General features: G+C 44.2%; 1 protein-coding gene across 1 annotated transcript; it reads right to left on the bottom strand.

The window, feature by feature from the left end:
* Window positions 1–22,021: 22,021 nt before the first annotated feature.
* On the bottom strand, window positions 22,022–26,782 carry LOC144491473 (interleukin-8-like). Its single transcript, XM_078209387.1, has 3 exons — window positions 26,719–26,782; window positions 22,208–22,343; window positions 22,022–22,088 (listed from the first exon to the last, which is right to left on the bottom strand). The coding sequence occupies exons 1-3, from the start codon at window positions 26,780–26,782 to the stop codon at window positions 22,022–22,024; spliced, it is 267 nt and encodes an 88-aa protein (XP_078065513.1).
* Between the last annotated feature and the right edge of the window lie 711 nt (window positions 26,783–27,493).

Genomic DNA, 27,493 nt, shown 5'->3' with positions numbered 1-27,493 from the left:
GGCCACTCCCTCCACTTTCAGTGGGAGCACAGCAGCCTCCAAATTGCCCAGCGCGCTCCACGTGTAGCCTCTCGACACTGCGAATCACCCCACCATCTTTATTCGAGAATCTCGTGCCAAGCTGCAAGCCCATCGCAACCAAGAGCAGGCGTTACAGCGCTGAGGATCGGATCTTTATTCGATCTGAAGTTCAGCGGCTTCTCAAGGAAGGGATCATCCAACCTAGCTCTAGTCCATGGAGAGCGCAAGTAGTGGTGGTTAAAACTGGAAACAAACCCCGGATGGTCATAGACTATAGTCAGACCATTAATAGATATACGCAGCTGGATGCGTATCCTCTCCCGCGCATATCTGACATGGTCAACCAGATTGCGCAGTACCGGGTGTTCTCCACCATTGACTTGAAGTCAGCTTACCACCAGCTCCCCATTCGCCCAGAGGACCGAAAATACACGGCCTTTGAGGCGGATGGTCGTCTTTATCACTTTTTAAGGGTTCCCTTTGGCGTCACGAATGGGGTCTCGGTCTTCCAGCATGCAATGGACCGAATGGTGGACCGGAACGGGCTGCGGGCTACCTTCCCGTACCTGGATAACGTCACTATCTGCGGCCATGACCAGCAGGACCACGATGCCAACCTCCTTAGATTTTTATGCACTGCGTCTCACCTGAATCTGACCTACAACAGGGAGAAGTGCGTATTTCGCAAGCGCCGCCTAGCAATTCTCGGATACGTGGTGGAAAACGGGGTCCTTGGCCCTGATCCAGACCGTAAGCGTCCCGTCCTTGAACTTCCCCTGCCCACTAGCATCAAAGCACTGAGAAGATGCTTAGGCTTCTTTTCATACTATGCACAGTGGGTTCCCAATTATGCGGACAAAGCCCATCCGCTCATCAAGTCTACCTCCTTTCCCCTAGCAACAGAGGCTCGCTTAGCCTTTGAAGGGATAAAAGCCGACATCGCGAAAGCCACGATGCACGCTGTGGATGAATGCATCCCCTTCCAGGTGGAGAGTGATGCATCTGATTTCGCCCTGGCCGCCACACTTAACCAGGCGGGCAGGCCCGTCGCCTTTTTCTCTCGCACCCTCCAAGGCCCTGAAATTCGGCACTCCGCGGTGGAAAAAGAGGCTCAGGCCATTGTGGAGGCCGTCCGGCATTGGCGCCATTACTTGGCGGGAAAACGATTCACCCTGCTCACGGACCAGCGGTCCGTGGCGTTCATGTTCAACAACACGTTACGGGGTAAGATCAAAAATGATAAAATCTTGAGGTGGAGAATCGAACTCTCCACCTACAACTATGATATCATGTACCGTCCAGGGAAGCTCAATGAGCCCTCGGACGCCCTGTCGCATGGAACATGTGCAAGTGTGCAGGAGAATCGATTACAGGCCCTCCACAATGATCTCTGCCATCCGGGGATCACTCGGCTCTTCCATTTCGTAAAGGCCCGGAATCTACCCTACTCGGTGGATGATGTCAGGTCCATAACCCGAAGCTGCCAGGTATGTGCTGAATGCAAACCGCACTTCTACCGACCTGACAGGGCATACCTCATTAAGGCCACTCGCCCTTTTGAAAGACTGAGTGTCGACTTCAAGGGCCCCCTCCCTTCGACAGATTGGAACGTGTACTTCCTCAATGTGATTGACGAGTACTCACGATTCCCTTTTGCCATTCCCTGTTCAGATACGACCGCTGCCACGGTTATCAAAGCATTACGGGATCTTTTCACCCTGTTCGGTTACCCCAGCTATATCTACAGTGATAGGGGCTCGTCATTCATGAGTGACGACTTGAGGCAATACCTGCTCTCAAAAGGGATTGCCTCAAGTAGAACAACGAGTTACAACCCTAGGGGTAACGGACAGGTTGAACGAGAAAATGCTACAGTCTGGAAGGCTGTCTTACTGGCCTTGAGGTCTAAAGGTCTTCCAGTCTCCCGTTGGCAAGAGGTACTCTCTGATGTGCTCCATTCTATCCGCTCACTCCTGTGTACGGCAACCAACGCTACTCCACATGAGAGGATGTTTTCCTTCCCGAGGAAGTCTTCCTCTGGGACCTCATTACCGTCTTGGTTGACGTACTCAGGACCTGTCCTCCTGCGGCGGCATGTTAGGACCCGCAAGTCCGACCCTTTGGTTGAACAGGTCCATCTCCTCCACGCCAACCCTCAATATGCCTATGTGGCATATCCTGACGGGCGAGAGGACACGGTCTCTGTTCGAGATCTGGCGCCTGCAGGGGACTTGGAAACCCCAGTCACTCCCACACCCCTAGTTAGGGACTCCCTGGCCCTTATCTCCCCTCCTGACACGGCGTGGGCAGTATCAGGACCACCACTTAATCCTCTTACTCCCGTGTACAGCTTGCCTGAGTCCAGGAGATTGTCGCCACTTCGAGGCGTGCTCGAGTTCAGCAGATTGTCGCCACCTCGTGGTCCACCTATCCGTGAGGAACTGGAGGAGTCACTGGACACCGCCTTGGAGAGAAGGTCACCACAGTTACCAGAACCGGCGTTACCGCCAGTGTTGAGGAGGTCGCAGAGATGGTGCGGTCCTCCAATACAACTGAACTTGTGAATATATGAACAGTTGTTCTGGTTTTTTTTTGCCCCGCCGGCCTTTGTTTTAAAGGAGGGGTGAATGTGGTGAAACATAGAACAAAGAACAAAGAACAATTCAGCACAGGAACAGGCCCTTCGGCCCTCCAAGCCCGCGCCGCTCCCCGGTCCAGGATTGAATCCTGAATCCAGGATCCCCGCCCAATTTTCCAGCCTATCTACATCCTAATATCCTATCCACCGAGCTGTCCCTCACAGCTACGATGCTTTGTTCATCACAACCTATTAACTCACCCCCACCCACCCCAATCCAGACCATGGTAGGGACTCAGGGTTGGTGTGTTGCCTACCAGGGGCTGGGGTCCGGGATGTGTCTGACAGGGTATTCAGGACTCTTAGGGGGGAGGGAGATAAACCACAAGTTATTGTACATGTGGGGACACACGACATAGGGAGGATAGGGGAAGGGGATATTAGGCAGGGATTTATGGAGTTGGGGTGGAAACTAAAGGCCAAGACTGACAGAGTGGTTATCTCTGGACTCTTGCCTGTACCACGGGATAGTTTAGAGAGGAATAGGGAGAGGGAAGGTTTGAATTCATGGCTGAGGGGATGGTGCAGGAGGGAGGGGTTCAGGTACTTAAGCAATTGGGGCTCGTACTGGGGAAGGTGTGACCTCTATGAGAAGGATGGTCTACACCTTAATCAGAAGGGGACCAATATCCTGGGGGGTAAATTTGCTAAGGCCATGCAGGGAGGTTTAAACTGATTCGGGGGGGGGGAGGGATCCTGAGTAGTGGGGCTGAAAGTGAGGGATGCATGGATGGGGACTGCAATGCACGGCATTGCAGAGGTGGGGTGGAGCAGGGTTTGAAATGTGTATACTTCAATGCCAGGAGTATTCGCAATAAAGTGGGTGAACTTGCAGCGTGGATCAGTACCTGGGACTTCGATGTTGTGGCTATTTCAGAGACATGGATAGAGCAGGGGCAGGAATGGATGCTGCAGGTCCCGGGGTTCAAATGTTTTAGTCGAAGTAGGGAAGGAGGTAGAAGAGGGGGAGGGGTAGCATTATTGGTCAGAGATTGTATCACAGTGTCAGAGAGGAGGTTTGATGAGGACTTATCTGTTGAGGTAGTATGGGCGGAGATTAGAAATAGGAGAGGAGAGGTCACCCTGTTGGGAGTCTTTTATAGACCTCCTAAAAGTTCTAGAGAGGTTGAGGAAAGGATTGCGGAGTCAATCCTGCTTAGGAGTGAAAGTAATAGGGCAATTGTTATGGGGGATTTTAACTTGACTAATATTGACTGGAATTGTTATAGCTCTAGCTCGTTAGAGGGGTCAGTTTTTGTTCAAAGCGTGCAGGAAGGTTTTTTGACTCAGTATGTAGACAGGCCAACTAGAGGTGAGGCTATATTGGATCTGGTGCTGGGAAATGAGCCAGACCAGGTGCTAGACTTGGAAGTTGGTGTGCATTTTGGTGATAGTGACCACAATTCGGTTACGTTCACCTTAGTGATGGAAAGGGATAGGCATGAACCTCGGGCCAGTGGTTTTAGCTGGGGGAAGGGTAATTATGAGGCTATTAGGAGAGAATTAGGAAACATAGGTTGGACTAGGAGATTACAGGGACTGGGAACGTCCGACATGTGGAGTTTTTTCAAGGAGCAGCTACTGCGAGTCTGTGATAGGTATGTCCCTGTCAGGCAAGGAGGAATTGGTAGGGCTAGGGAACCGTGGTGCACCAAAAAAGTTTCTTTGTTGGTTAAAAAGAAAAAGGAGGCTTATGTTCGGATGAGACGTGAGCACTCGGGTAGTGCACTAGAAAGCTTTAGATTGGCTAAGAGGGAGTTGAAGAGCGAGCTTAGAAGGGCTAAAAGGGGACATGAGAAGACTTTGGCGGATAGGGTTAAAGAGAATCCTAAGGCGTTCTATAGGTATGTCAAGAACAGAAGGTTGGTTAGGGCAAGTTTAGGGCCAGTTATAGATGGCAGAGGGAAGTTATGTGTGGAACCGGAGGAGATTGGTGAAGCATTGAACCAATATTTCTCTTCGGTGTTCACGCAAGGGGACATGAATATAGCTGAGGAGGACACTGGGTTGCAGGGGAGTAGAATAGACAGTATTACAGTTGATAAGGAGGATGTGCAGGATATTCTGGAGGGTCTGAAAATAGATAAATCCCCTGGTCCGGATGGGATTTATCCAAGGATTCTCTGGGAGGCAAGAGAAGTGATTGCAGAGCCTCTGGCTCTGATCTTCAGGTCGTCGTTGGCCTCTGGTATAGTACCAGAAGATTGGAGGTTAGCGAATGTTGTCCCATTGTTTAAGAAGGGGAACAGAGACTTCCCCGGGAATTATAGACCGGTGAGTCTCACTTCTGTTGTCGGCAAGATGTTGGAAAAAATTATAAGGGATAGGATTTATAGTTATTTGGAGAGTAATGAATTGATAGGTGATAGTCAGCATGGTTTTGTGGCAGGTAGGTCGTGCCTTACTAACCTTATTGAGTTTTTTGAGAAAGTGACCAAGGAGGTGGATGGGGGCAAGGCAGTGGACGTGGTATATATGGATTTTAGTAAGGCGTTTGATAAGGTTCACCATGGTAGGCTTCTGCAGAAAATGCAGATGTATGGGATTGGGGGTGATCTAGGAAATTGGATCAGGAATTGGCTAGCGGATAGGAAACAGAGGGTGGTGGTTGATAGTAAATATTCATCATGGAGTGCGGTTACAAGTGGTGTGCCTCAGGGATCTGTTTTGGGGCCACTGCTGTTTGTAATATTTATTAATGATCTGGATGAGGGTATAGTTGGGTGGATTAGCAAATTTGCTGATGACACCAAAGTCGGTGGTGTGGTAGACAGTGAGGAAGGGTGTCGTAGTTTGCAGGAAGACTTAGACAGGTTGCAAAGTTGGGCCGAGAGGTGGCGGATGGAGTTTAATGCGGAGAAGTGTGAGGTAATTCACTTTGGTAGGAATAACAGATGTGTTGAGTATAGGGCTAACGGGAGGACTTTGAATAGTGTGGAGGAGCAGAGGGATCTAGGTGTATGTGTGCATAGATCCCTGAAAGTTGGGAATCAAGTAGATAAGGTTGTTAAGAAGGCATATGGTGTCTTGGCGTTTATTGGTAGGGGGATTGAATTTAGGAGTCGTAGCGTTATGTTGCAACTGTACACAACTCTGGTGCGGCCGCACTTGGAGTACTGTGTGCAGTTCTGGTCCCCACATTACAGGAAGGATGTGGAGGCTTTGGAGAGGGTGCAGAGGAGGTTTACCAGGATGTTGCCTGGTATGGAGGGGAGATCCTATGAGGAGAGGCTGAGGGATTTGGGATTGTTTTCGCTGGAAAGGCGGCGGCTAAGAGGGGATCTTATTGAAACATATAAGATGATTAGAGGTTTAGATAGGGTGGATAGTGATAGCCTTTTTCCTCTGATGGAGAAATCCAGCACGAGGGGGCATGGCTTTAAATTGAGGGGGGGTAGTTATAGAACCGATGTCAGGGGTAGGTTCTTTACCCAGAGGGTGGTGAGGGATTGGAATGCCCTGCCAGCATCAGTAGTAAATGCGCCTAGTTTGGGGGCGTTTAAGAGATCCGTAGATAGGTTCATGGACGAAAAGAAATTGGTTTAGGTTGGAGGGTCACAGTTTTTTTTTTAACTGGTCGGTGCAACATCGTGGGCCGAAGGGCCTGTTCTGCGCTGTAATGTTCTATGTTCTATGTTCTATGTGATCTCCAGGGAGAGGCGAAAACCCAGAGTGAAAACCCCAGGGCCAATATGGGGAAAAAAAAATCTGGGAAATTCCTCTCCGACCCCCTGAGGCGATCGAAACGAGTCCAGGAGATCACACTGGCCCTGATCAGAAAATGCTTCCCAACCCTATTCATTTCCACTTCTGCTTTACGAACACCATCTGAATTCCCTGCCCCCGAGACAGGTTCCCAACTATCCGCAGTCTCGCTCTGTACTGGCACCAGCAAGATGATCATAGAATGAAGCCTTGAAACGAGAAACAAAGAACAATTAGCCCGCGCCGCTCCCTGGTCCGAACTAGACCACTCTTTTGTATCCCTCCATTCCCACTCCGTTCATATAGCTGTCTAGATAAGTCTTAAACGTTCCCAGTGTGTCCGCCTCCACCACCTTGCCCGGCAACACATTCCAGGCCCCCACAACCCTCTGTGTAAAATATGTCCTTCTGATATCTGTGTTAAACCTCCCCCCCTTCACCTTGAACCTATGACCCCTCGTGAACGTCACCACCGACCCGGGGAAAAGCTTCCCACCGTTCACCCTATCTATGCCTTTCATAATTTTATACACCTCTATTAGGTCTCCCCTCATCCTCCGTCTTTCCAAGGAGAACAACCCCAGTTTCCCCAATCTCTCCTCATAACCAAGCCCCTCCATACCAGGCAACATCCTGGTAAACCTCCTCTGTACTCTCTCCAAAGCCTCCACGTCCTTCTGGTAGTGTGGCGACCAGAACTGGACGCAGTACTCCAAATGCGGCCGAACCAACGTTCTATACATCTGCAACATCAGACCCCAACTTTTATACTCTATGCCCCGTCCTATAAAGGCAAGCATGCCATATGCCTTCTTCACCACCTTCTCCACCTGTGACGTCACCCTCAAAGATCTGTGGACTTGCACACCCAGGTCCCTCTGCATCTCTACACCCTTTATGGTTCTTCCATTTATCGTGTAGCTCCTCCCTACATTATTCCCACCAAAATGCATCACTTCGCATTTATCAGGATTGAACTCCATCTGCCATTTCTTTGCCCAAATTTCCAGCCTATCTATATCCTTCTGTAGCCTCTGACAATGTTCCTCACTATCTGCAAGTTGGTTACCACTATGAGTGCTGAGCCATGGATGGTCAGCACCATGGGTGTTTGTAGATATGTTACTGTTGTCACTGTTGGGGTTAGGGTTGGGGTGTTCTACCTGTTGATATTGTTCTGTGGTACACTCCAGTTGGCTCCGCCTACCTGGGGAAGTATAAAGGTCACTGCACTGCCTGGTGACCCTTTAGTCTGGGATTGTATTGTATATAGTGTGCTCCATTCTTGTTAGTAATAAAAGCCTTTATTTCCCGGGTACAATCTAGCCGGGATTTTTCATTGTCTGCATTTTAATAACAGTACCAGGAACTATTTATTCATATTCCAACATTGTTGGAAGAAGTTACTTATTGTTCAAACAGGATCTCCACAAATGTTCATAGAATATCACATTTCTGGGAATCTATTGTTGCATGCATGATAAACAAGGAAAGATGTCTGAAAATAGTCCCAGAATATTTAGTGCCTCACATTGTGGTTAAGCACAAGCAGATGTCCAAGTTATATCACAAAGCCTTTACTTCCCATTGGCAAAGTCAGCCAAGAAATATGAGGAAAGAGAAGGAATGACTGTTACATGTTGGGCATAATCCTTCTGCCTAGAACAGTCATAGTAAAAATGAGAATTATGATTAACACACAATGCACCGTGAAAGAGGCAGAACCTTAAAGTGACAGCACTACATAAACCCAAGTGTTGAATAGTCATCTCAAGTTCAGAATTTTTATTCAATGTCGGTAACCAGACTAATACTGTAAATGTGACTTAAGCAAATTTAAAGACCAAGTTCATTTTTTGTGGTGATGTGTGGTTTACAGAATCATTTTTACTCATTCATGACTTACGCATATGTAAAATTCACCCATTTTGGTGAACTTCAACTAATTTGCAATTTTTCTAATTGCTCAGGATTGGTTCAGTTAAAACTCTAAAAACAAGGAATTTAGATCATTTGTGATTGGACTAGTCAAATATAATATCACTATTAATACTAAAACCATAAATATCAAAGGATATATAAAATAAGAGCTGTGACCTTGTGAAACGAGCCCTAAGATTAATCATTTCAATCCTAACTCAGGTGAATTTTGGTAAAGTGAATCCCCCATTTAGCCTAAACTTTAAAAGCAGTGAAGTGAAAACTGCAACAATCAGAACTTTATGCTCAGGGGGTCAGGCACGCACATCCACGAGGGCTGGAGAGGAGGGGACCATCAATAGTTGGCAGCGATCCAACTACCTCCAAAAGTCCAACATCCAATGCCATAGGAGGCTCTAGGGACACAATGATAGTGATATGCCAGCAATATGCCAGGAGCTTGTCCAGGAGTCACCTCCAATTGCATGGGTGGACACCCCATTCCAATGTCTTTGAAGGTCACTTTGGCCCTCAGCTTCCACTCTTCTGGTTCTTTCCATGGGTCAGTGAGAGATCTGTGTGGTGTGTCTCAATCAGCTGTACACAGTTGTATCAAATGTTTAATTCATCTCTGGCCATGGGGGAGGTGTCAGATGACAGGAGAACAGCTATTTAAGAAGGGATATAGTGATAAACCCCCAGGAAACGACAGACCAGTGAGTCTCACAGGTAGGGAAACTATTGGAGAAATGTCTTAAGGAGAGCATCTATCTCCAATTGGAGAGGCAAAGCTTGACCAGGGATAGTCAGCATGGCTTTGTCAGAGGGAAGTCATGCCTAACAAATTTCATTGAATTCTTTGAGGAGGTGACTAGGTGTATAGATGAGAGCAATGCAATTTATGTAGTTTATATGGATTTCAGCAAAGCCTTTGGCAAGGTCCCACATGGGAGTCTTGTAAAGAAGGTAAACACACATGGATTACAGGCTAATTTGATAAAAGTCGATTTAAAATTGGCTCAGCTGTAAGAGACAGAGGGTGATGACAGAAGTATGTTTTAGAGACTGGAAGCCAGTGTCCAGTGGAATCCTATTATTCATTATTTATATAAATGACATAGAAGACTATGTGGCGGGGGTTAGGATTAGTAAATTTGTGATGACACAAAGATTGGCTGGGTGGTTAACAGTGTGGTTGAGTGTCTTGGGTTACAAGAAGATATAGATGAAATGGTCAGATGTGTAGATAAGTTGCAGATGGAATTTAACCCTGAAAAGTGTGAGGTGATACGCTTTAGAAGGAGTAATTTGACAAGGAAGTATTCAATGGATGGCATGACACTAGGAAGTTCTGTGGAACAAAGGGACCTTGGCGTGTTTGTCCATAGATCTCTGAAAACAAAAGGGCATGTTAGTATGTGGTGAAAAAGGCATATGGGACACTTGCCTTTATCAATCGAGGAATAGATTACAAAAGCAGGAAAGGCATGTTGGAGTTGTGTAGAACTTTGGTGAGGCCACAACTAGAGTGCTGTGTGCAGTTCTGGTCGCCACATTATTGGAAGGATGTGATTGCATTGGAGGTGGTGCAGAGGAGATTCACCAGGATGCTGCCTGAGATGGAACATTCAAGTTATAAAGAGAGGTTGGACAGGCTTGGGTTGTTTTCATTGGAACAGAGAAGACTGAGCAAGACAAATCGAGGTGAACAAGATAATGAGAGGCATGGACAGGGTTGATAGAGAGCAGCTATTCCCCTTAGTTAAAGAGTTAGTCACGAGGGGACATAGATTCAAGGTGAGGGGCTGGAAGTTTGGGGGAATGTGAGGAAAAACGTTTTTACCCAAAGGATGGTGATGGTCTGGAATGCAATGCCTGGGAGGAAGGTAGAGGCGAGTTGCCTCTAGGTTTAGAATCATAGAATTCCCTATAGTGCAGAAGGAGGCCATTTGGCCCATCGAGTCTGCACCGACCACAATCCCATCCAGGCTCTATCCCCGTTACCCCACGTATTTACCCTTCAAATTCCCTGACCTTGAGGGCAATTTAGCATAGCCAATCCACCTAACATAGGGATTGCATTGTGTTTAAATCTTCTATTTGATAAAAGTTATGCTAATTCTTACAATTACATTTTAACTGTTCTTAAATAAACTTTGATTGATAAAAGCTTTCTAGTGGGTCACTTGAATCATACCTTATGCTCATCAATGCCAAAATTAAAGTGCAAAACTTAGAGTCTAGGCTAACTTCATAAAACACCTTGGAGTTTTTCAACTGGGTTATAACAGTAGCAGCAGTGTTTAGCATCTATAAGATACATCACAGCAAGTCACCAAGGCTCCTTCAACAATAGCAGCTGATGCATGGAAACACCACCACCTTTAAGTTCTTCTCCAATCATATACCATTCCGAGCTGGAATTATTTTTTTGTTCCTTCTCTGTCACTGGATCAAAATCCTGGAACTCCTCCCACCCCTAACAGCACCGTGAGATTATCTTCACCACAGGCACTGCAGTATTTCAAAGGGGCAGCTCACCACCACCTTCTCAAAGCTGATTAGGATTAGGCAATAAATGTTGACCTTGTCAGCAACACCAACATCCCAAGAATGAATTAAAAACAACAATGTTGTTAATGGTAAGATTTTCAATACAGGAGTTCCAGACCTGTTGAGAGGGCCCTGCATTGCTCACTTGTGTTGGTGACAAATAAGTGATTTTATTTTGCCTTCATTTAACTTTTCTAGTTTTCCTTTTGCATAAGCATTAAAAATTTACACAAATACTTGCCCTTTAATCACTTTATCTGTATGTACCTGGTTGATACAAAAAGGACACACTGTGCTGGAGCTGAGATCCTTGGACTGTATAGCCCTTTCTTCCATATGTCTTAATTTGCAATTCTGTTCCCTTCACTCATGAGTCATGTTCTATCTTTAACTGGCTTTCCAGTTGTGCATCAGCACAATTCTGTCACTTTGAAGAATATTGCTGCTTTAAAATGAAATGTTTTTGCAGTGAACCATTCAGCCCTGGATTAGTGGGGGCGCCTCTGTCTCAAAGTTGGCAGATTGTGGATTTGAACTGCACCCGAGAGATCTAAATGGATTAACTCGGTTGACACTTTAGGGCAGTACTGCAGCTGTTCTGCCTCAGTGGAGCTGCCTTTTACATAAAAGCTGTGCAAGGTCCCATGGTGCTATTTAAAGAACAGGAGGGGAGTTCTCCTCATGTTCTAGTCAATGGTTATCCCACAACTAACGCCACATTCTCCCCTTGTCTGCGTGGGTTTCCTCCAGAGAGTGCGGGTCAGGTTGGTTGGCCATGCTAAATTGCCCCTTAGTGTCAGGGGGACAAGCAGGGTAAATACCTGTGGTTACAGGGATAGGGTTTGGTGGGATTGTTGTTGGTGCAGGCTCGATGGGTCGAATGCCTCCTTCTGTACTGAAGGGATTCTATGATACAATGATTCTAAAATAGATCTAATTCTGATAGTAGTGTAAATGCAAAACGGCACATCAGTAGCTTGCTTTACACCCCAGCTGTTTTACTCTTCCATTGAAATCAATAGAACTGGGGTAAAACGTACAATATAAGAACATAAGAATTTTTTACCATTTAAATAATAGTCCATTTTGCTGTTATTCCTACCAAAATGGATGACCTCACATTTACCAACATTATACTCCATCTGCCAGACCCTTGCCCACTCACTTAGACTATCTATGTCCCTTTGCAGACTTTCAGTGTCCTCTGCACACTTTGCTCTGCCACTCATCTTGGTGTCATCTGTAACTTTTGACACATTACACTTGGTCCCCAACTTCAAATTATCTGTGTAAATTGTAAACAATTGCAGTCTCAACGCTGATCCCTGAGGCACACCACTAGTCACTGATCGCCAACCAGAAAAACTCTTCTTTATTTCCTTAGATATCCAACCCATTTACCCCCACTATTTGCTCTCTGTTAGTTAACCAATCCTCCATCCATGCTAATACATTACCCGTAACACCGTGCACCTTTATCTTATGCAGCAGCCTTTGGTGCGGCACCTTGTCAAATGCCTTCTGGAAATCCAGATACACCACATCCACAGGTTCCCCATTGTCCACCGCGCGTGTAATGTTCTCAAAGAATTCCACCAAATTAGTCAACATGACTTACCCTTCATGAACCTATGCTGCATGTTCCCAATGGGACAATTTATATCCAGATTTCTCGCTATTTCTTCCTTGATGATAGATTCAAGCATTTTCCCTCCTACAGAAGTTAAGTTAATTGGCCTATAGTTACCGATCTTTTGTCTACCTCCTTTTTTAAACAGTGGCGTCACATTTGCTGTTTCCAATCTGCGGGACCCACCCCAGAGTCCAGCAAAGTTTGGTAAATTACCACTAGTGCATTTGCTATTTCCCCCCACCATCTCTTTCAGTACTCTGGGATGCATCCTATCCCAGGAGATTTGTCTACCGTTAGCCCCATTAGCTTGTCCAACACTACCTCTTTCATGATAATGATAGTTTCTAGGTTCTCACCTGCCATAGCCTTCTTGTCATCGGTTTTTGGCATGTTATTTGTGTCTTCCATTGTGAAGACCGACACAAAATACCTGTTCAATGCCTCAGCCATTTTCTCATTTCCAATTATTACATCCCCCTTCTCATCCTCTAAAGGACCAATGTTTATTTTAGCCACTCTTTTTCATTTTCATTTTATATTCTGAGTCAATCTATTCTCATAATCCATCTTATTTTTCTTTATAGCTTTTTTCATGGCTTTCTGTTGACCTTGAAAGATTTCCCAATCCTCTAGTTTCCCACTAATCTTTGCCACTTTGTGTGCATTTTCTTTCAATTTGATACCCTCCTTTATTTCCTTAGATATCCATGGCTGATTATCTCTTTTTCTACAGTCCTTCCTTATCACTGGTATATACTTTTGCTGAGCACTCTGAAAGATCACTTTGAAAGTTCTCCACTGTTTCTCAATTGTCCCACCATAAAGTTTTTGTTCCCAGTCTACCTTAGCCAACTTCTCCCTCATCCCATTGTAGTCTCCTTTGTTTAAGCACAAGACACAGGTATTGGATTTTACCTTCTCGCGCTCCATCTGTATTTTAAATTCAACCATACTGTGATCGCGTCTTCCGAGAGGATCACTAACTGTAAGATCATTAATTATTCCTCTCTCATTACACAGGACCAGATCTAGGATAGCTTGTTCCCTCTTAGGTTCCATTACATACTGTTCAAGGAAACTATCGCGAATACATTCTATGAACTCCTCCTCAAGGCTGCCTTGGCCGACCTGGTTTGACCAATCGACATGTAGATTAAAATCCCCCATGATAATTGCTGTATTATTTTTGCATGCATCAGTTATTTCTTTGTTTCTCCCCCCACTGTGATGTTATTATTTCGGGCCACAGACTATGCCTATCAGTGATTTTTTTCTCCTTACTATTTCTAATTTCCATCCAAATGGATTCAACCTTTTTTTTCCATAGAACCTATATCATCTCTCACTACCACCCTGATGTCATCCTTAAATATCAGAGCTACACCGCCTCCCTTACCTTCCTGTCTGTCCTTCCGAACAGTTTGATACCCCTGGATATTTAACTCCCAGTCATGACCATCCTGCAACCATGTCTCTGTAATGACCACTAAATCATACTCGTTCGCAATGATTTGTGCCGTCAACTCATTTACCTTGTTTCGAATGCTACGAGCATTCAGACAAACTGCCCTTATGCTAGTTTTTGTATCTTCTTTTTGAATCCTAACACCTCCATTAATAACATCTCCTGAGTTCACCTTCCTTTTAACTTTTTTCCTGATTTTCGATGCAGTTGAAACCTTCTCCCCACATGCTAACCTGCTGCTTTGCTTTCCATTAATCCTTATACTTACACTACCTCAATTCAGGATGGGATGATCTGTCAGGGCTGAAATATAATTTAAAAGGTTGTCTGGCAACTGAGGTTTGTGTTTGAATGTGCTGCTCAGACACTCTGCATAGTTTTGTCGCTAAGTATTTTTCACAGGTCTGTAGCTCCCTGAGACAGCTCCACAGTGACTGGGACCTGAGGGAACACAATAGAAGCACCAACCAGCACCCTCCCTTTCTTCCACACCTATTTCCCACCCTCTCTATCAGGGCTGTGCCTTTTTGAGCGAGTGTTTCGTGCTGGTTGGCGGTTAACTGGCTCCAGGACTGACCATGGCTGGCAATGCGCTTCCTGTCCATTTCCGGGCTTGCTGAGTGCACATGCCGGATGGGTGAAAAATTCAGACCCCTATTACAGCAGTAGCTGTGAAACACTTTGTGATGTCCTGAGATTTGTAAAGGTGTAACGCAAATCCAATTACTTTCTTGGCTGTTAAAATGCTTAACAGAAATGTATAGTGTTTCATTCAAAAAGTTGAAACAATTGATACTCTTTTGGAATGGTTATTAAACTTCAGTTTACCATCTGTCAGTGGGACCATCTGGTTCTGCCCACCGACAGCGCGTCCCTGCTGTGGGTTTCCTGCTGGCGAGAGGTGCATTCAACAATAAACCCCGTTGACAATGGCGGACCGGCAGAACCGGCCAATGGTGGGCCGCCTCCGCTACCGCAAAGCATGCCGCGGGCGACATGGGAAATTCCACTCAGTGTTATGGTAAATAGAGCAGGGCGTTGGAAATTACTGGATAGCTCTTTCAAAGAGTCTTTCATAAGCACCATGGTGTAAACATCCTCCTTATTTTTTGATGAATGATTCAATTCTTCCCCGAAATTTGGTATTTAAAATAAGTATTTAATGATGTAAGCAATTCGCGCATGCAAAAAATATAATTTACACAGCTCCACAGTACAAAGTAGTTCTGAAGCAGTTACAAACTGGTTTTCACTCCAATTCTTTGCTGCTCTCTATATATAAAACAATGTTTATAGTAATAGAAAATACATAAATAGAAAATAACAGCATAAATATTAAAAATAGATAGCAGCATAGAATGGAATTGTAACACGGCAAACCTAGCACATTTAAACCATTAAACTCTGGGGCTAATCCCCCATTCTCTGTTGAAAGTGAGGAATTTGTATTGCCACCATTAGAATTAATACAGGAAATTGATAAAAAGCCAATGAAGTTTCTGCACCTGAGAAACTAACGCGTATCAGAACATAACATGGCAGTAACGAATGAAATGTGATATTCTCATTGGATAATACAATCTAAGGTACTTCATTAAACAATCACGAATGTAGGACCAGCCTTCATTCTATCACTCAGCTTCCGCCAATTATGTTTCCATGGAAACTTCAAATATAATATAAATACACTTCAAAGTGTGGCAAACGATTTTGATGCTCACATGAAAATATTTTAAAATGAACGAAGAGATCTGAACATGGCAGTACTTTGTGGACGATTCATGGGTTGCAGAAAGGTACACAAAGCCTGGATAGACTTTTGTCTCAAGAGTGCCCCAGCCCCTTGAATATTCCGACTTTGACCTTCTCTTCACTGAATTTTTTCTGGAGACTGCAGAGAATTCAAAGAAGAATAAAAATTATACTGTGAATTTCTCAGGCTACTGTGTGTTGATATTTCTATCAATAAAACTCGGATTTTGAAAACTTGTTAGATTCACATTACAATTCCTCAGAGAATAAATGGCATCACAGTATGACAGAATATTATCATTTTCCCTGTGCAATCACTGGGCCAGAGTAACTCAAAAAGAGAATGTTTTTTAAGGTAATCAATTGTCAGACATATGCTTAGCACTTAGCATCTTTCCAATTGAAGCGAACTGCTAGGATTTTATTCTATTTCACTCAAGGAGGCACTGAAATGGCAGGAGCATTTTTCTGGCATCATCCTATAGGATATCAGCAAAGCAGATGGGAAGGGTTAGTGCTGCATTCTCATCCCTATGGTTTGCCATGAACACCACGTGTCATTCTTTCCCATCGTACTGTATGATAATGCAGGTCGGAGGTCAGGCCCAGCTCCCAGCTTCTTCTGTTCACGTCCCATCTGATGAAAAGTGGCAGTGCATCTGAAGTAGGGCTGATTATGCCCCCATAATTGTGGAAAGTGGGAGCCATGGTAAACCTCCCCTCTTCCCACGAGTTCAGCTTATTTTAAGTGCTTCAGTTCTAGCCAAGCACTTAACTAGGAAGATGAGGTGAGAGGGGATGCAGTTTGGGTAGGATTGGAGAGGCATCAGTAAATTCTGTCTCACAACGCTTCTCCCATCAGACTTTTGAATCGTCCTATCACACATTAAGCTGATCTTTCTCTTCACCCTATCTGTAATTGCAACACTATATTCTGCACCCTCCTTTACTTCTCCCCATGTGCTCTAAGAACGGTATGTTTTGTCTGTAACATTTGTCAGAAACAATACTTTCCACCATATCCCAATACATGTGACAATAATAAATCAATCAATCAATCAAAGAGCAAAGATTCATCCTATCATTCCAAAATTATTCCAAGGTTGTGGGAAAACACACTGTCGACAGGGTGGCTCAACTGCACAGATAGGGAGGCAAAATAGGGGTAGGGCTATAGCGAGTGGGGATTCAATTGTGAGGGAAACACAAAGGCATTTCTGCGGCCACAAGAGTGACTCCAGGTTGTTATGTTGCCTCCCGGGTGCTAGAATCCAGGATGTCACAAAGCAGCTGCAGAACACTTTGGCTGGGGATTGGGTGAAGAGTTTTAACAACACCAGGTTAAAGTCCAACAGGTTTATTTGGTAGCAAACACCATTAGCTTTCGGAGCGCTGGAAGAGCCAGTGGTTGTGGGGCATGTTGGTACCAATGACACAGGTAAGTAAAGGGATGAGGTCCTGAAAGCTGAATACAGGAAGTTAGTTGGTAAATTCAGAAGCAGGTCCCCCAAGTGCCATGCACTAGCGACAGTGGAAATACGAGGATTGGTAGGATGAATGCATGGCGAGGGAGGTGGTGTAGGAGGAGCCACTGGGACAGGTTCTGCGGAAGGTGAGACTTGTACAAATTTGATGGGTTATGACCCAACAGGATTGGGACCAATATCCGTGCAGGGTTGTTTGCTAGTGCTGTTGGGGAGGCTTTAAACTAATATGGCAGGGGGATGGATAGCTGAGCAGTGAGTTTGGGGAGATAGAAACTAGGTTAGAAACAAAAGGCAGAAGAAGTGAAAGCAAGGGAAGAAGACATGGGAATAAAAGGCAAAAAACAAACAGTGGCTCTTTGTTCCTAGAGAAAGGCTTAGGTTAAGGAAAAGTGGTAGGAAAACAAAATATGTCTTCACGTATGTGACAGCACAAATAGAGTTAAATTGATATGATCTGATTGCCACTACTGAGACATAGATGCAAGGAGATAAAAGGTGGGAAATCAATATTCAGGATTATTTGATTTTTAGGAAAAACAGGCAGGAAGGAAAAGGTGGTGCGGTAGCTCTGCTAACAATCTGAGGTGGAGATGCCGGCGTTGGACTGGGGTAAACACAGTAAGAAGTTTAACAACACCAGGTTAAAGTCCAACAGGTTTATTTGGTAGCAAAAGAAAAAGCTTGTGGCTTTTGCTGCCAAATAAACCTGTTGGACTTTAACCTGGTGTTGTTAAACTTCTTACAATCTGAGGGCACAGCTTCAGAGTAAAGCGATGAATAGCCAACTCCTGTTCCTATTTCTTATGGTCTTATGGTATATTTCAGCTAAAGCAGAGACGCTGTGGCTAACTTGACTGAAATTGATGCTGTAACTGAACAGCATTAGGAAACTGGAGCAGGTGCTGGATGACCTCCGGATCATTCGGGAGAATGAGGAATTTATAGATAGTAGCTTCAGGGAGGCAGTTACGCCAAAGGCACAGAGCACAGGTAATTGGGTTACCGTCAAGCGAGGGAAAGGGAAAGGACAGGCAGAGCAGGGTTCCCCTGTGGCCATTCCCTTCCACAACAGGTATATCGATTTGGATACTGTTGTGGGGAATGCCTTACCTGGGGCAAGCTGCGGCAGCCAGATCTCTGGCACTGAGTCTGGTTCTGCAGCGCAGAAGGGAGGGTGGAAGAAGAGGAGAGCCGTAGTGATAGGGGACTCGATAGTCAGAGGTACAGACAGGAGGTTCTGTAGTCGTGACAGAGACTCCCGGATGGTTTGTTGCCTCCCGGGTGCCAGGGTCAGGGGTGTCTCTGATCGCGTGCACAGCATTCTGAAGTGAGAGGGTGATCAGCCAGATGTCATGGTACACATCGGTACCAATGATGTAGGAAGGAAGAGTGAGGAGGTCCTGAAGAGTGAGTATAGAGAGCTTGGTAGGAAGTTAAAAAGCAGGACCCCGAGGGTAGTAATCTCAGGATTACTACCTGTGCCACGTGCCAGTGAGGGTAAGAGTAGGATGCTCGGGCGGATGAACACATGGCTGAGGAACTGGTGTAGGGGGCAGGGTTTCAGATTTCTAGATCATTGGGACCTCTTCTGGGGCAGGTGAGACCTGGACCAGAGAGACGGGTTACACCTGAACTACAAGGGGACCAATATACTTGCAGGGAGGTTTGCTAGTGTTATTGGGGAGGGTTTAAACTAGATTTGCAGGGGGATGGGAACCAGAGTGCCAGAGCAGATAGTGGAGCGGGGGTGAAAATAAATGATGTTAATAGTTCATGCAAAATCACAAATAGAAGGGTTGTGTGTGGTGGTAATAATCTTCTGAGGTGTGTCTATTTCAATGCCAGGAGTATTGTGGGGAAGGCAGACGAGCTGAGAGCGTGGATTGACACATGGAATTATGACATTATAGGTATTAGTGAAACTTGGCTACAGGAGGGGCAGGACTGGCAGCTCAATGTTCCAGGGTTCCGATGTTTCAGACGTGATAGAGGCAGAGGGATGAAGGGTCGGGGGGTGGCATTGCTAGTCAGGGAAAATGTTACAGCAGTGCTCAGGCAGGACAGATTAGAGGGCTTGTCTACCGAGGCCATATGGGTGGAGCTGAGAAACAGGAAAGGTATGACCACATTAATGGGGTTGTATTATAGACCACCCAATAGTCAGCGAGAATTGGAGGAGCAAATCTGCAGAGAGATAGCAGACAACTGCAGGAAACATAAAGTTGTGATAGTAGGGGATTTTAATTTTCCACATATAGATTGGGACTCCCATACTGTTAAAGGTCTAGACGGGTTAGAGTTTGTAAAATGTGTTCAGGAAAATTTTCTAAATCAATATATAGAGGTACCAATGAGAGAGGATACAATATTAGATCTCCTATTAGGAAACGAGTTAGGACAAGTGACGGAAGTGTGTGTAGGGGAACACTTTGGTTCCAGTGATCATAATGCCATTAGTTTCAACTTGATCATGGATAAAGATAGATCTGGTCCTCAGGTTGAGGTTCTAAACTGGAAAAAGGCCAAATTTTAAGAAATGAAAAAGGATCTAAAAAGCGTGGATTGGGACAGGCTGTTCTCTGGCAAGGATGTGATTGGTAAGTGGGAGGCCTTCAAAGGAGAAATTTTGAGAGTGCAGAGTTTGTATGTTCCTGTCAGGATTAAAGGCAAAGTGAATAAGAATAAGGAACCTTGGTTCTCGAGGGACATTGGAACTCTGGTAAAGAAGAAGAGAGAGATGTATGACATGTATAGGCAACAGGGAGCAAATAAGATGCTTGAGGAGTATAAAAAGTGCAAGAAACTACTTAAGAAAGAAATCAGGAAGGCTAAAAGAAGACATGAGGTTGCTTTGGCAGACAAGGTGAAGGATAATCCTAAGAGCTTCTACAGGTCTATTAAGAGCAAAAGGATAGTAAGGGATAAAATTGGTCCTCTTGATGATCAGAGTGGTCGGCTATGTATGGAACCAAAAGAAATGGGGGAGATATTAAATGGGTTTTTTGCATCTGTATTTACTAAGGAAACTGACATGGAGTCTATGGAAATAAGGCAAACAAGTAGGGAGGTCATGGAACCTATAAAGGGAAGGAGGTGCTTGTTGTGTTGAGGCAAATCAGAGTAGATAAATCCCCAGGACCGGACAGGGTATTCCCTCGGACCTTGAAGGAGACTAGTGTTGAAATTGCAGGGGCCCTGGCAGATATATTTAAAATGTCGGTATCCACGGGTGAGGTGCCGGATGATTGGAGGATAGCTCATGTTGTTCCGTTGTTTAAAAAGGGTCAAAAAGTAATGCGGGAAATTATAGGCCGGTAAGTTTGATGTCAGTAGTAGGTAAATTATTGGAAGGAGTACTAAGACATAGGATCTACAAATATTTGGATAGACAGGGACTTATTAGGAAGAGTCAACATGGCTTTGTGCGTGGTAGGTCATGTTTAACCAATCTATTAGAGTTTTTTGAGGAGATTACCAGGAAAGTGGATGAAGGGAAGGCAGTGGATGTTGTCTACATGGACTTCAGTGAGGCCTTTGACAAGGTCCCGCATGGGAGGTTAGTCATGAAGGTTCAGTCGCTAGGTATAGATGGAGAAGTAGTAAATTGGATTAGACATTGGCTCAATGGAAGAACTCAATGGAAGAAACTTCTTTCAATGGAAGAAGCCAGAGAGTGGTAGTGGAGGATTGTTTCTCTGAGTGGAGGCCTGTGACTAGTGGTGTGCCAGAGGGATCAGTGCTGGGTCCATTGTTGTTTGTCATCTATATCAATGATCTGGATGATAATGTGGTAAATTGGATCAGCAAATTTGCTGATGATACAAAGATTGGAGGTGTAGTGGACAGTGAGGAAGGTTTTCAAAGCTTGCAGGGGGGATTTGGACCAGCTAGAAAAATGGGCTGAAAAATGGCAGATGGAGTTTAATGCAGACAAGTGTGAGGTATTGCACTTTGGAACCAAGGTAGAACATACAAGGTAAATGGTAGGACACTGAAGAGTGCAGTAGAACAGAGGTATTTGGGAATACAGATATCTAATTCCCTAGAAGTGGCGTCACAGGTAGATAGGGTCGCAAAGAGTGCTTTTGGTACATTGGCCTTTATAAATCAAAGTATTGAGTATAAGAGTTGGAATGTTATGGTGAGGTTGTATAAGACATTGGTGAGGCCGAATTTAGAGTATTGTGTGCAGTTTTGGTCACCTAATTACTGGAAGGATATTAATAAGGTTGAAAGAGTGCAGAGAAGGTTTACAAGGATGTTGCTGGGACTTGAGAAACTGAGTTACAGAGAAAGGTTGAATAGGTTGGGACTTTATTCCCTGGAGCGTAGAAGAATGAGGGGAGATTTGATAGAGGTGTATAAAATTATGATAGGTATAGATAGAGTGAATGCAAGCAGACTTTTTCCACTGAGGCTAGGGGAGAAAAAAACTAGAGGACATGGGTTAAGGATGAAGGGGGAAAAGTTTAAAGGGAATATTAGGGGGGGCTTCTTCACTCAGAGAGTGGTGGGAGTGTGGAATGCGCTGCCAGATGAAGTGGTGAATGCGGGCTCACTTTTAACATTTAAGAAAAACTTGGACAGGTACATGGATGAGAGGGGTGTGGAGGGATATGGTCCAGGTGCAGGTCAGTGGGACTAGTCAGAAAAATGGTTCAGCACGGCCAAGAAGGGCCAAAAGGCCTGTTTCTGTGCTGTAATGTTCTATGGTTCTATGGTGCTATGGAACATTTCCTGGGGCCGATGAAAATCCACGAAAATCGGTGGTGTTTGAATGAATTAAAATCTTGCCCAAACTCTCATATCCAACATTATTGTTGCTCAGATTAAATAACATAAAATACTTACAAAACCTTCTTCACCCAGGGTTGATTTGGATTCAGGCAGACTTTCTTATCTTGGACAGTGACACTGAGGAAAGAATAGAACAAGGACAATTAGCTCAAATGATCTACTCTTAATAGTACAAATTTAAAATCCTTATTGCAAGAAACAGAGGTGTTTAAAGACCTTGCTTTAGTAATACTTACATGATCTGTCTCTTAGGACAGTGGGGACTACTTTCTAAAATTTGAATATCCTTCAAGTGCTTTGGATTGATGATCTTCGAAAGTGTTTTGATACATTGACATCGCAAGTTCATTCCTGTTCTTCCAACTGATGCAGCTGTGAAATGGACAAATAGCGGAACTTTACTCTTTCTAGATTTTTAAAAGTGACTCTCTCTATTTCACATCTATATATAGCTCTGTGTGTTTATATTTGAACAAGTTCAAAACAATTTTTATACTCTAAATCACAATCTCTAAATCTCCCCCAATCTCTTCAAATAGGCAAGTTAGAGACAGCCTGTTATCAAGAGATGTAGAAAGAGGTATTACAGCTTGAAAGCAGAAATTACTAGTGTTGAAGAGAATCTTGCTTCTTGGAAGTAAAAACTGCACTTGCTGGGGTCACATTCGTAGACTGAATTTTCTGGTTAATTTGAATTCTCTGCTACAATACACCTTAGAACATTACTCTATATCGATGGATGGGATTTCATTCAGTGGTCAGTTCCATCTACAATGCATATTTGTGGTTGAAAAACATACTTAGCACCAGACTTGTCAAATAGACCCCTGACCAATCCTCAGCTTTGTATTTGGAAGGTGCTTATTCAGATCATCCATTGCTAATGTTAATGGGCGGCACATAGAACAGAACATTACAGCACAGTACAGGCCCTTCGGCACTCGATGTTGCGCTGACCAGTTAAACCAATCTAAAGCCCATCTAACCTACACTATTCCAATATCATCCATATGTTTATCCAATGACCATTTAAATGCCCTTAATGTTGAGAATGAACTCTAGCAACTTCCTCAGTACTGGTGTTAGGATCACTGGCCTATAGTTCCCTGTTTTCTCTCTACTTCCCTTTTAGAATAGCGAGCTCACATTAGCTACCCTCCAATCTGTAAGAACCAATCCAGTGTCCAAATAATTTTGGAAAATGACCACCAATGGATTTACTATTTCCAGGACCACTTCCTTAAATACTCTGGGATGAAGATTATCAGGCCTTGGCAATTTATACACCTTCAATCCCATTAACTGCCCCAAAACCATTTCTCTACTAATGCTGATTTCCCCCATCTCCTCACTAAAACTTGTTTCTCGCAGAACTTCCGGTATATTACTTCTGTCTTCACAAAGGAAAATATGAATAAAGTATGAATTTTAGTTCCTCGGCCATTTCTTTGTTCTCTGTTATGAAATCTCCCGTTTCTGACTGTTAGGGGCCTACATTCATTTTTGTCAATCCTTTTCTTCTTACATATTTAAGCTTTTACAGTCAGTTTTTATGTTTCCCACTTGCTTGCTTTCATACTCTATTCCCCTTCTTAATTAATCCTTTTTGGGGCCTAAATGCACGACCACTCCTGGTGTGGTAAAGAGAATAGAGGATGCACAAGGGGCCAGAATTGGTCGAACACAGTACTAGGAGGCACATAGGGCAAGATATGGTTATAGTTTCCAATGTACATACTTGGCTATCTTTCGCTAACTATACTTAGTAACTCTTCTGATTCCATAACTGCTACTCTTGATCTAACCTATTCATTTGTCTTTCTGTCTGTTCAGCTGTCACTTCAGAAAGTTGAAGCCAAATTGAAGGAGATGTTATAACATGTGACTAAAAGGTCAGTCAATACGATAGGTTTTAAGAAGGGTAGATATTCAGTGGGATCTGAAAGGAGAAAGATGGCGAGGCAATGAGATTTAAGGGGGGACTCCCAGAGTTTAGAAATGCATGAACACGCCTGGTGTGGTAGAGTGGAGGATGCACGAGGGGCCAGAATTGGTGGAACACAGTTCTAGAAGGCACATAGGGCAGGAAGTGGTTATTCGGATAGAGTGGGCAGAGGGAAGGTGGGAGTTATGAAGACAAGAAATTGAAGGGATAGAAATGAGGATGAAAATTTTTAAGTTGAGCTATAGGTGGTGTTGTACTTTTTTTTTAATCCCAGGAACTCACCAGTGATCTTAATTGACAAGAGAAGGTGTTTTGCTATGGGAGCTAGTTGAAAGAGGTCCTTGGTTTTTGGGTGTTTAGTGAAAGACCCATTTTCTCATATGCTTTAGAGAAGTCATTCATAATGACCTAGAGCTCAGTTTGAGTGAACGTGCACACAAGGACCATCTGCATGCTGAAGCTGATGATTTGAGGTTGCAGTCGTTTTGGATTGAAGGTGGCATCAGATTGAACAGTTTCCCATCTGTTCTGTAGATTATCCTCATGCCTGTGGGTAACATGCTGGAGGTGAGGTACAGTATTGCAATGAGAAAAATGGAGAAGAGGATTGGCACAATGACACAACCTTGTTTGATCCCATTTTTCAGTAAGATCGGGTTTGTAGTTCCATTGGAGAGGACCATCTTCCATATCTTGGGAGCCTCCTCTCAACAAAGATAGAGATAGATAATGAAATATATCATCACCTCCAATGGACCAGCTCAGCTTTTGGATGACTGAGGAATCCGTATGTTCCTTCTCAGGCTTTAACTTGCAGTGAAGGGTTAGGATGAGACAAGACTGGAGAACACTCTGTGCTGAAAGATGTTGCTAAACAACAGATAGTGATGCAAGAATAAAATTAATTCTAATTTTGGTGGGATCCTCTCATTAGTTTCCCATTTTCGCCAATATTTCCTTTCATTCCTTACCCCTTAGTGTCAGGGGAATTAGCAGGGTAAATATGTGGGGTTACGGGGATAGGACCCAGGTGGGATTGCTGTCAGTGCAGGTGCGATGGGCCAAATGGCTTCCTTCTGCACTGCAGGGATTCTATGAAAAGGGTATTTGAGAACTGAATCTCAAACCCAAGACTAAGATTCTCGCTTACAGACAGCAGTGATCCCTATGCACCTATGTTCTTTGGAGTTTTGGACAATCTATGCAAAAGGTACCTCAAGCACTGAAGTACCACCAACCATACTTTCTTAAGATCCTCCAAATCTAGTGGTGAGAAAGGCAGTCCAACAGCAGAATCGTTTCAAGCCAACTTTTCCAGCATCAAAGCACTAATCGCTCAAAACCAGATCTACTGAACCAAACTTATCACCCGTATGCTTGATACCAGACTTGCATTGCAACTGCTGTACTGGAAACTCAATCATAGCAAGAGACTCCCAGGAAGACAGTGGCAATGCCTTTTGAGATGTCTTCAAAGTATCATGAAGAGGTTAAACATGCCCACTAATCCTTAGGAGACCCTGGCTTGTAACCGATCAAAATGAAGATGGCTCATTTCGGAAAGGCACTGAACACATCAAGAGACTCAAGGAATGTGCACAGGCAAAGTCACCAAAGAATCGCACAAACCTCCAAATAATGCATCTAACTCTTCAAGCAGAAGCTGCCCTGTACATGGCAGAGGTTGCAGAGTGTGCATTGTATTACCAGTCATCACGGAGCCCATAGAATCAGAGTGGAAGTAAGGCATCCTCAATTCCAAGAGACTGCCCAAAAAGACTCTTCTTCCTCAGCTCCATGCTGACCTTGGTAACATTGTCCTCAGAGATGTGGCTAGCTTTCTTAGGAACACAGCTAATTATCATCTCAATGTCCCAACAATATTAACCCATCCGGAAGCATTAACTATCTCTGTGCTGTCACACTGCTTATCTGACATTCAATCTTGGGACAAATCTCAATTCAGTTCAATTTAACAAAGACTGGAGTCACCACTTCTGGGCCCTGCCACAATTTCTGTGTTCCCATTGTTATCTTCTTTCCCTACCAATTAGGCTGAGCCATATTGCTTGCAACCTCAGGTGTTCTACTGAAGCTGAGTTTCTGATCCCCTCTCATCTCTATCATAACAAAGTTAGAATTTGCGTGATAATTAATTATTTGATCAGAAAAAACAGACAGCAATATTTCCAAACAGTTGCAATAGGGGTTAAAATTCTCCAAAAACATCTTCATTTTACCATCACTAACTGGATAAGCTTTCTTTCCTTTTCAAAATACTCCATTTTTAAAAATCTTGATTTCTCAAAATCACAGGCACGGTGGCACAGTTGTTGGCACGGCTGCCTCACAGCACCAGGGACGCAGATTCAATTCCCCGCTTGGTTCACTGTGAGGAATCTGCATACTCTCCCCAAGTCTGCGTGAGTTTTCTCCGGGTGCTCCGGTTTCCTCCCACAGTCTGAAAGACATGCTGGTTAGGTGGATTGTCCATGCTAAATTCTCCCTCAGTGTACCCGAACAGGCGCTGGAGTGTGGCGACTAGGGGACTTTCACAGTAACTTCATGGCAGTGTTAATGTAAGCCTACTTGTGACACTAATAAATAAACTTTCTATGACAGTAGACAGTACTGTCAGTATTTTTATGAGTATTTATGACTATGGGATGAAATAAATGAAAATCGGTTTATTGTTAGTAGTGAGCGCTTTTATTTAAACAATATACGGCATGTGAAGAATGCATATATATGAGCATGTCTTTAGATTCTTTACTGCTGCCATGGAGTTAGATCATTCCTTACCTTGTGTGGAAGCCATGTAAAGTGCCAAGAGAATGAGGATGATGAGAGTAACTTTTCTGTTCATTGTCCTTCACTGTACAGTGTTCCTTATCTTCTTGCTGCTGCGCTGCTGTCTCTCTGATCCCACCGCTCTGCTGCTGCTTTTATCGACCAAATTCTGTGAATCAAGATTGGGTGACGACACTGTTTGGAGTTTCCCCAGATAACTAATGTTCACATTAACAAAATAACTGATGGGATAAACACCATAAATGATTGGAATCATCAAGACGTGGATTACGGAGAGGGGGTAGTTTCCCAAATGCAATTTTCTGTGAGTATTCCTGGTTCCTTTCCAGAACCCACTGATCTGAAAAAGCTGTGAATTTCTGCTGAATTGGAGCAATCACTTACGTCACAGAGGCTGGAATCTTAGCATCATTCAAGATAAGATCATGCCCCATGTCATTCGACCCATTGGGTCAATGCCAACTTTCCTCGGGGCAGCCCAGTCAGTCCCATTCCTCCACTTGGTCGCTAAAGTCCTCCAAGTTTATTTCCTTCAAGTGCCCGTGCAATTTCCTTTTGAAGTCATTGATTGTTTCCGCTTCCACCTTTCTCATGGTCTGTGAGTTCCAGGTCATTGCCAAGCACTGAGTAAAGAAGTTTCCTGCGCATTCCTCTCTTACCCAAAACCTTAAATTTGTGTCCCCGAGTCCTTGTACCATCAGCTGATGAAGAGAGTTTTCCTTGTCTGTCTTATCTAAGCCTGCCATAATCTTGTACACCTCTATCA

The sequence above is a fragment of the Mustelus asterias genome, chromosome 1 (genome assembly GCF_964213995.1).
Source record: "Mustelus asterias chromosome 1, sMusAst1.hap1.1, whole genome shotgun sequence".
In the NCBI taxonomy this organism is placed as follows: Eukaryota; Metazoa; Chordata; class Chondrichthyes; order Carcharhiniformes; family Triakidae; genus Mustelus; species Mustelus asterias.
The sequence above is the reverse complement of the archived record's forward strand: the minus strand, read 5'-3'. Positions and strand labels throughout refer to the sequence as shown.

Bases quoted from the DNA above. Each gene is read 5' to 3' on its own strand.
- LOC144491473 (XM_078209387.1), bottom strand. From the start codon at position 26,782: ATGAACAGAAAAGTTACTCTCATCATCCTCATTCTCTTGGCACTTTAC. The intron at 22,344-26,718 runs GTAAGGAATGAT...TCCATTTCACAG, and splicing joins TTACATGGCTTCCACACAAG to CTGCATCAGTTGGAAGAACA. The intron at 22,089-22,207 runs GTAAGTATTACT...TTCTTTCCTCAG, and splicing joins TGTCCTAAGAGACAGATCAT to TGTCACTGTCCAAGATAAGA.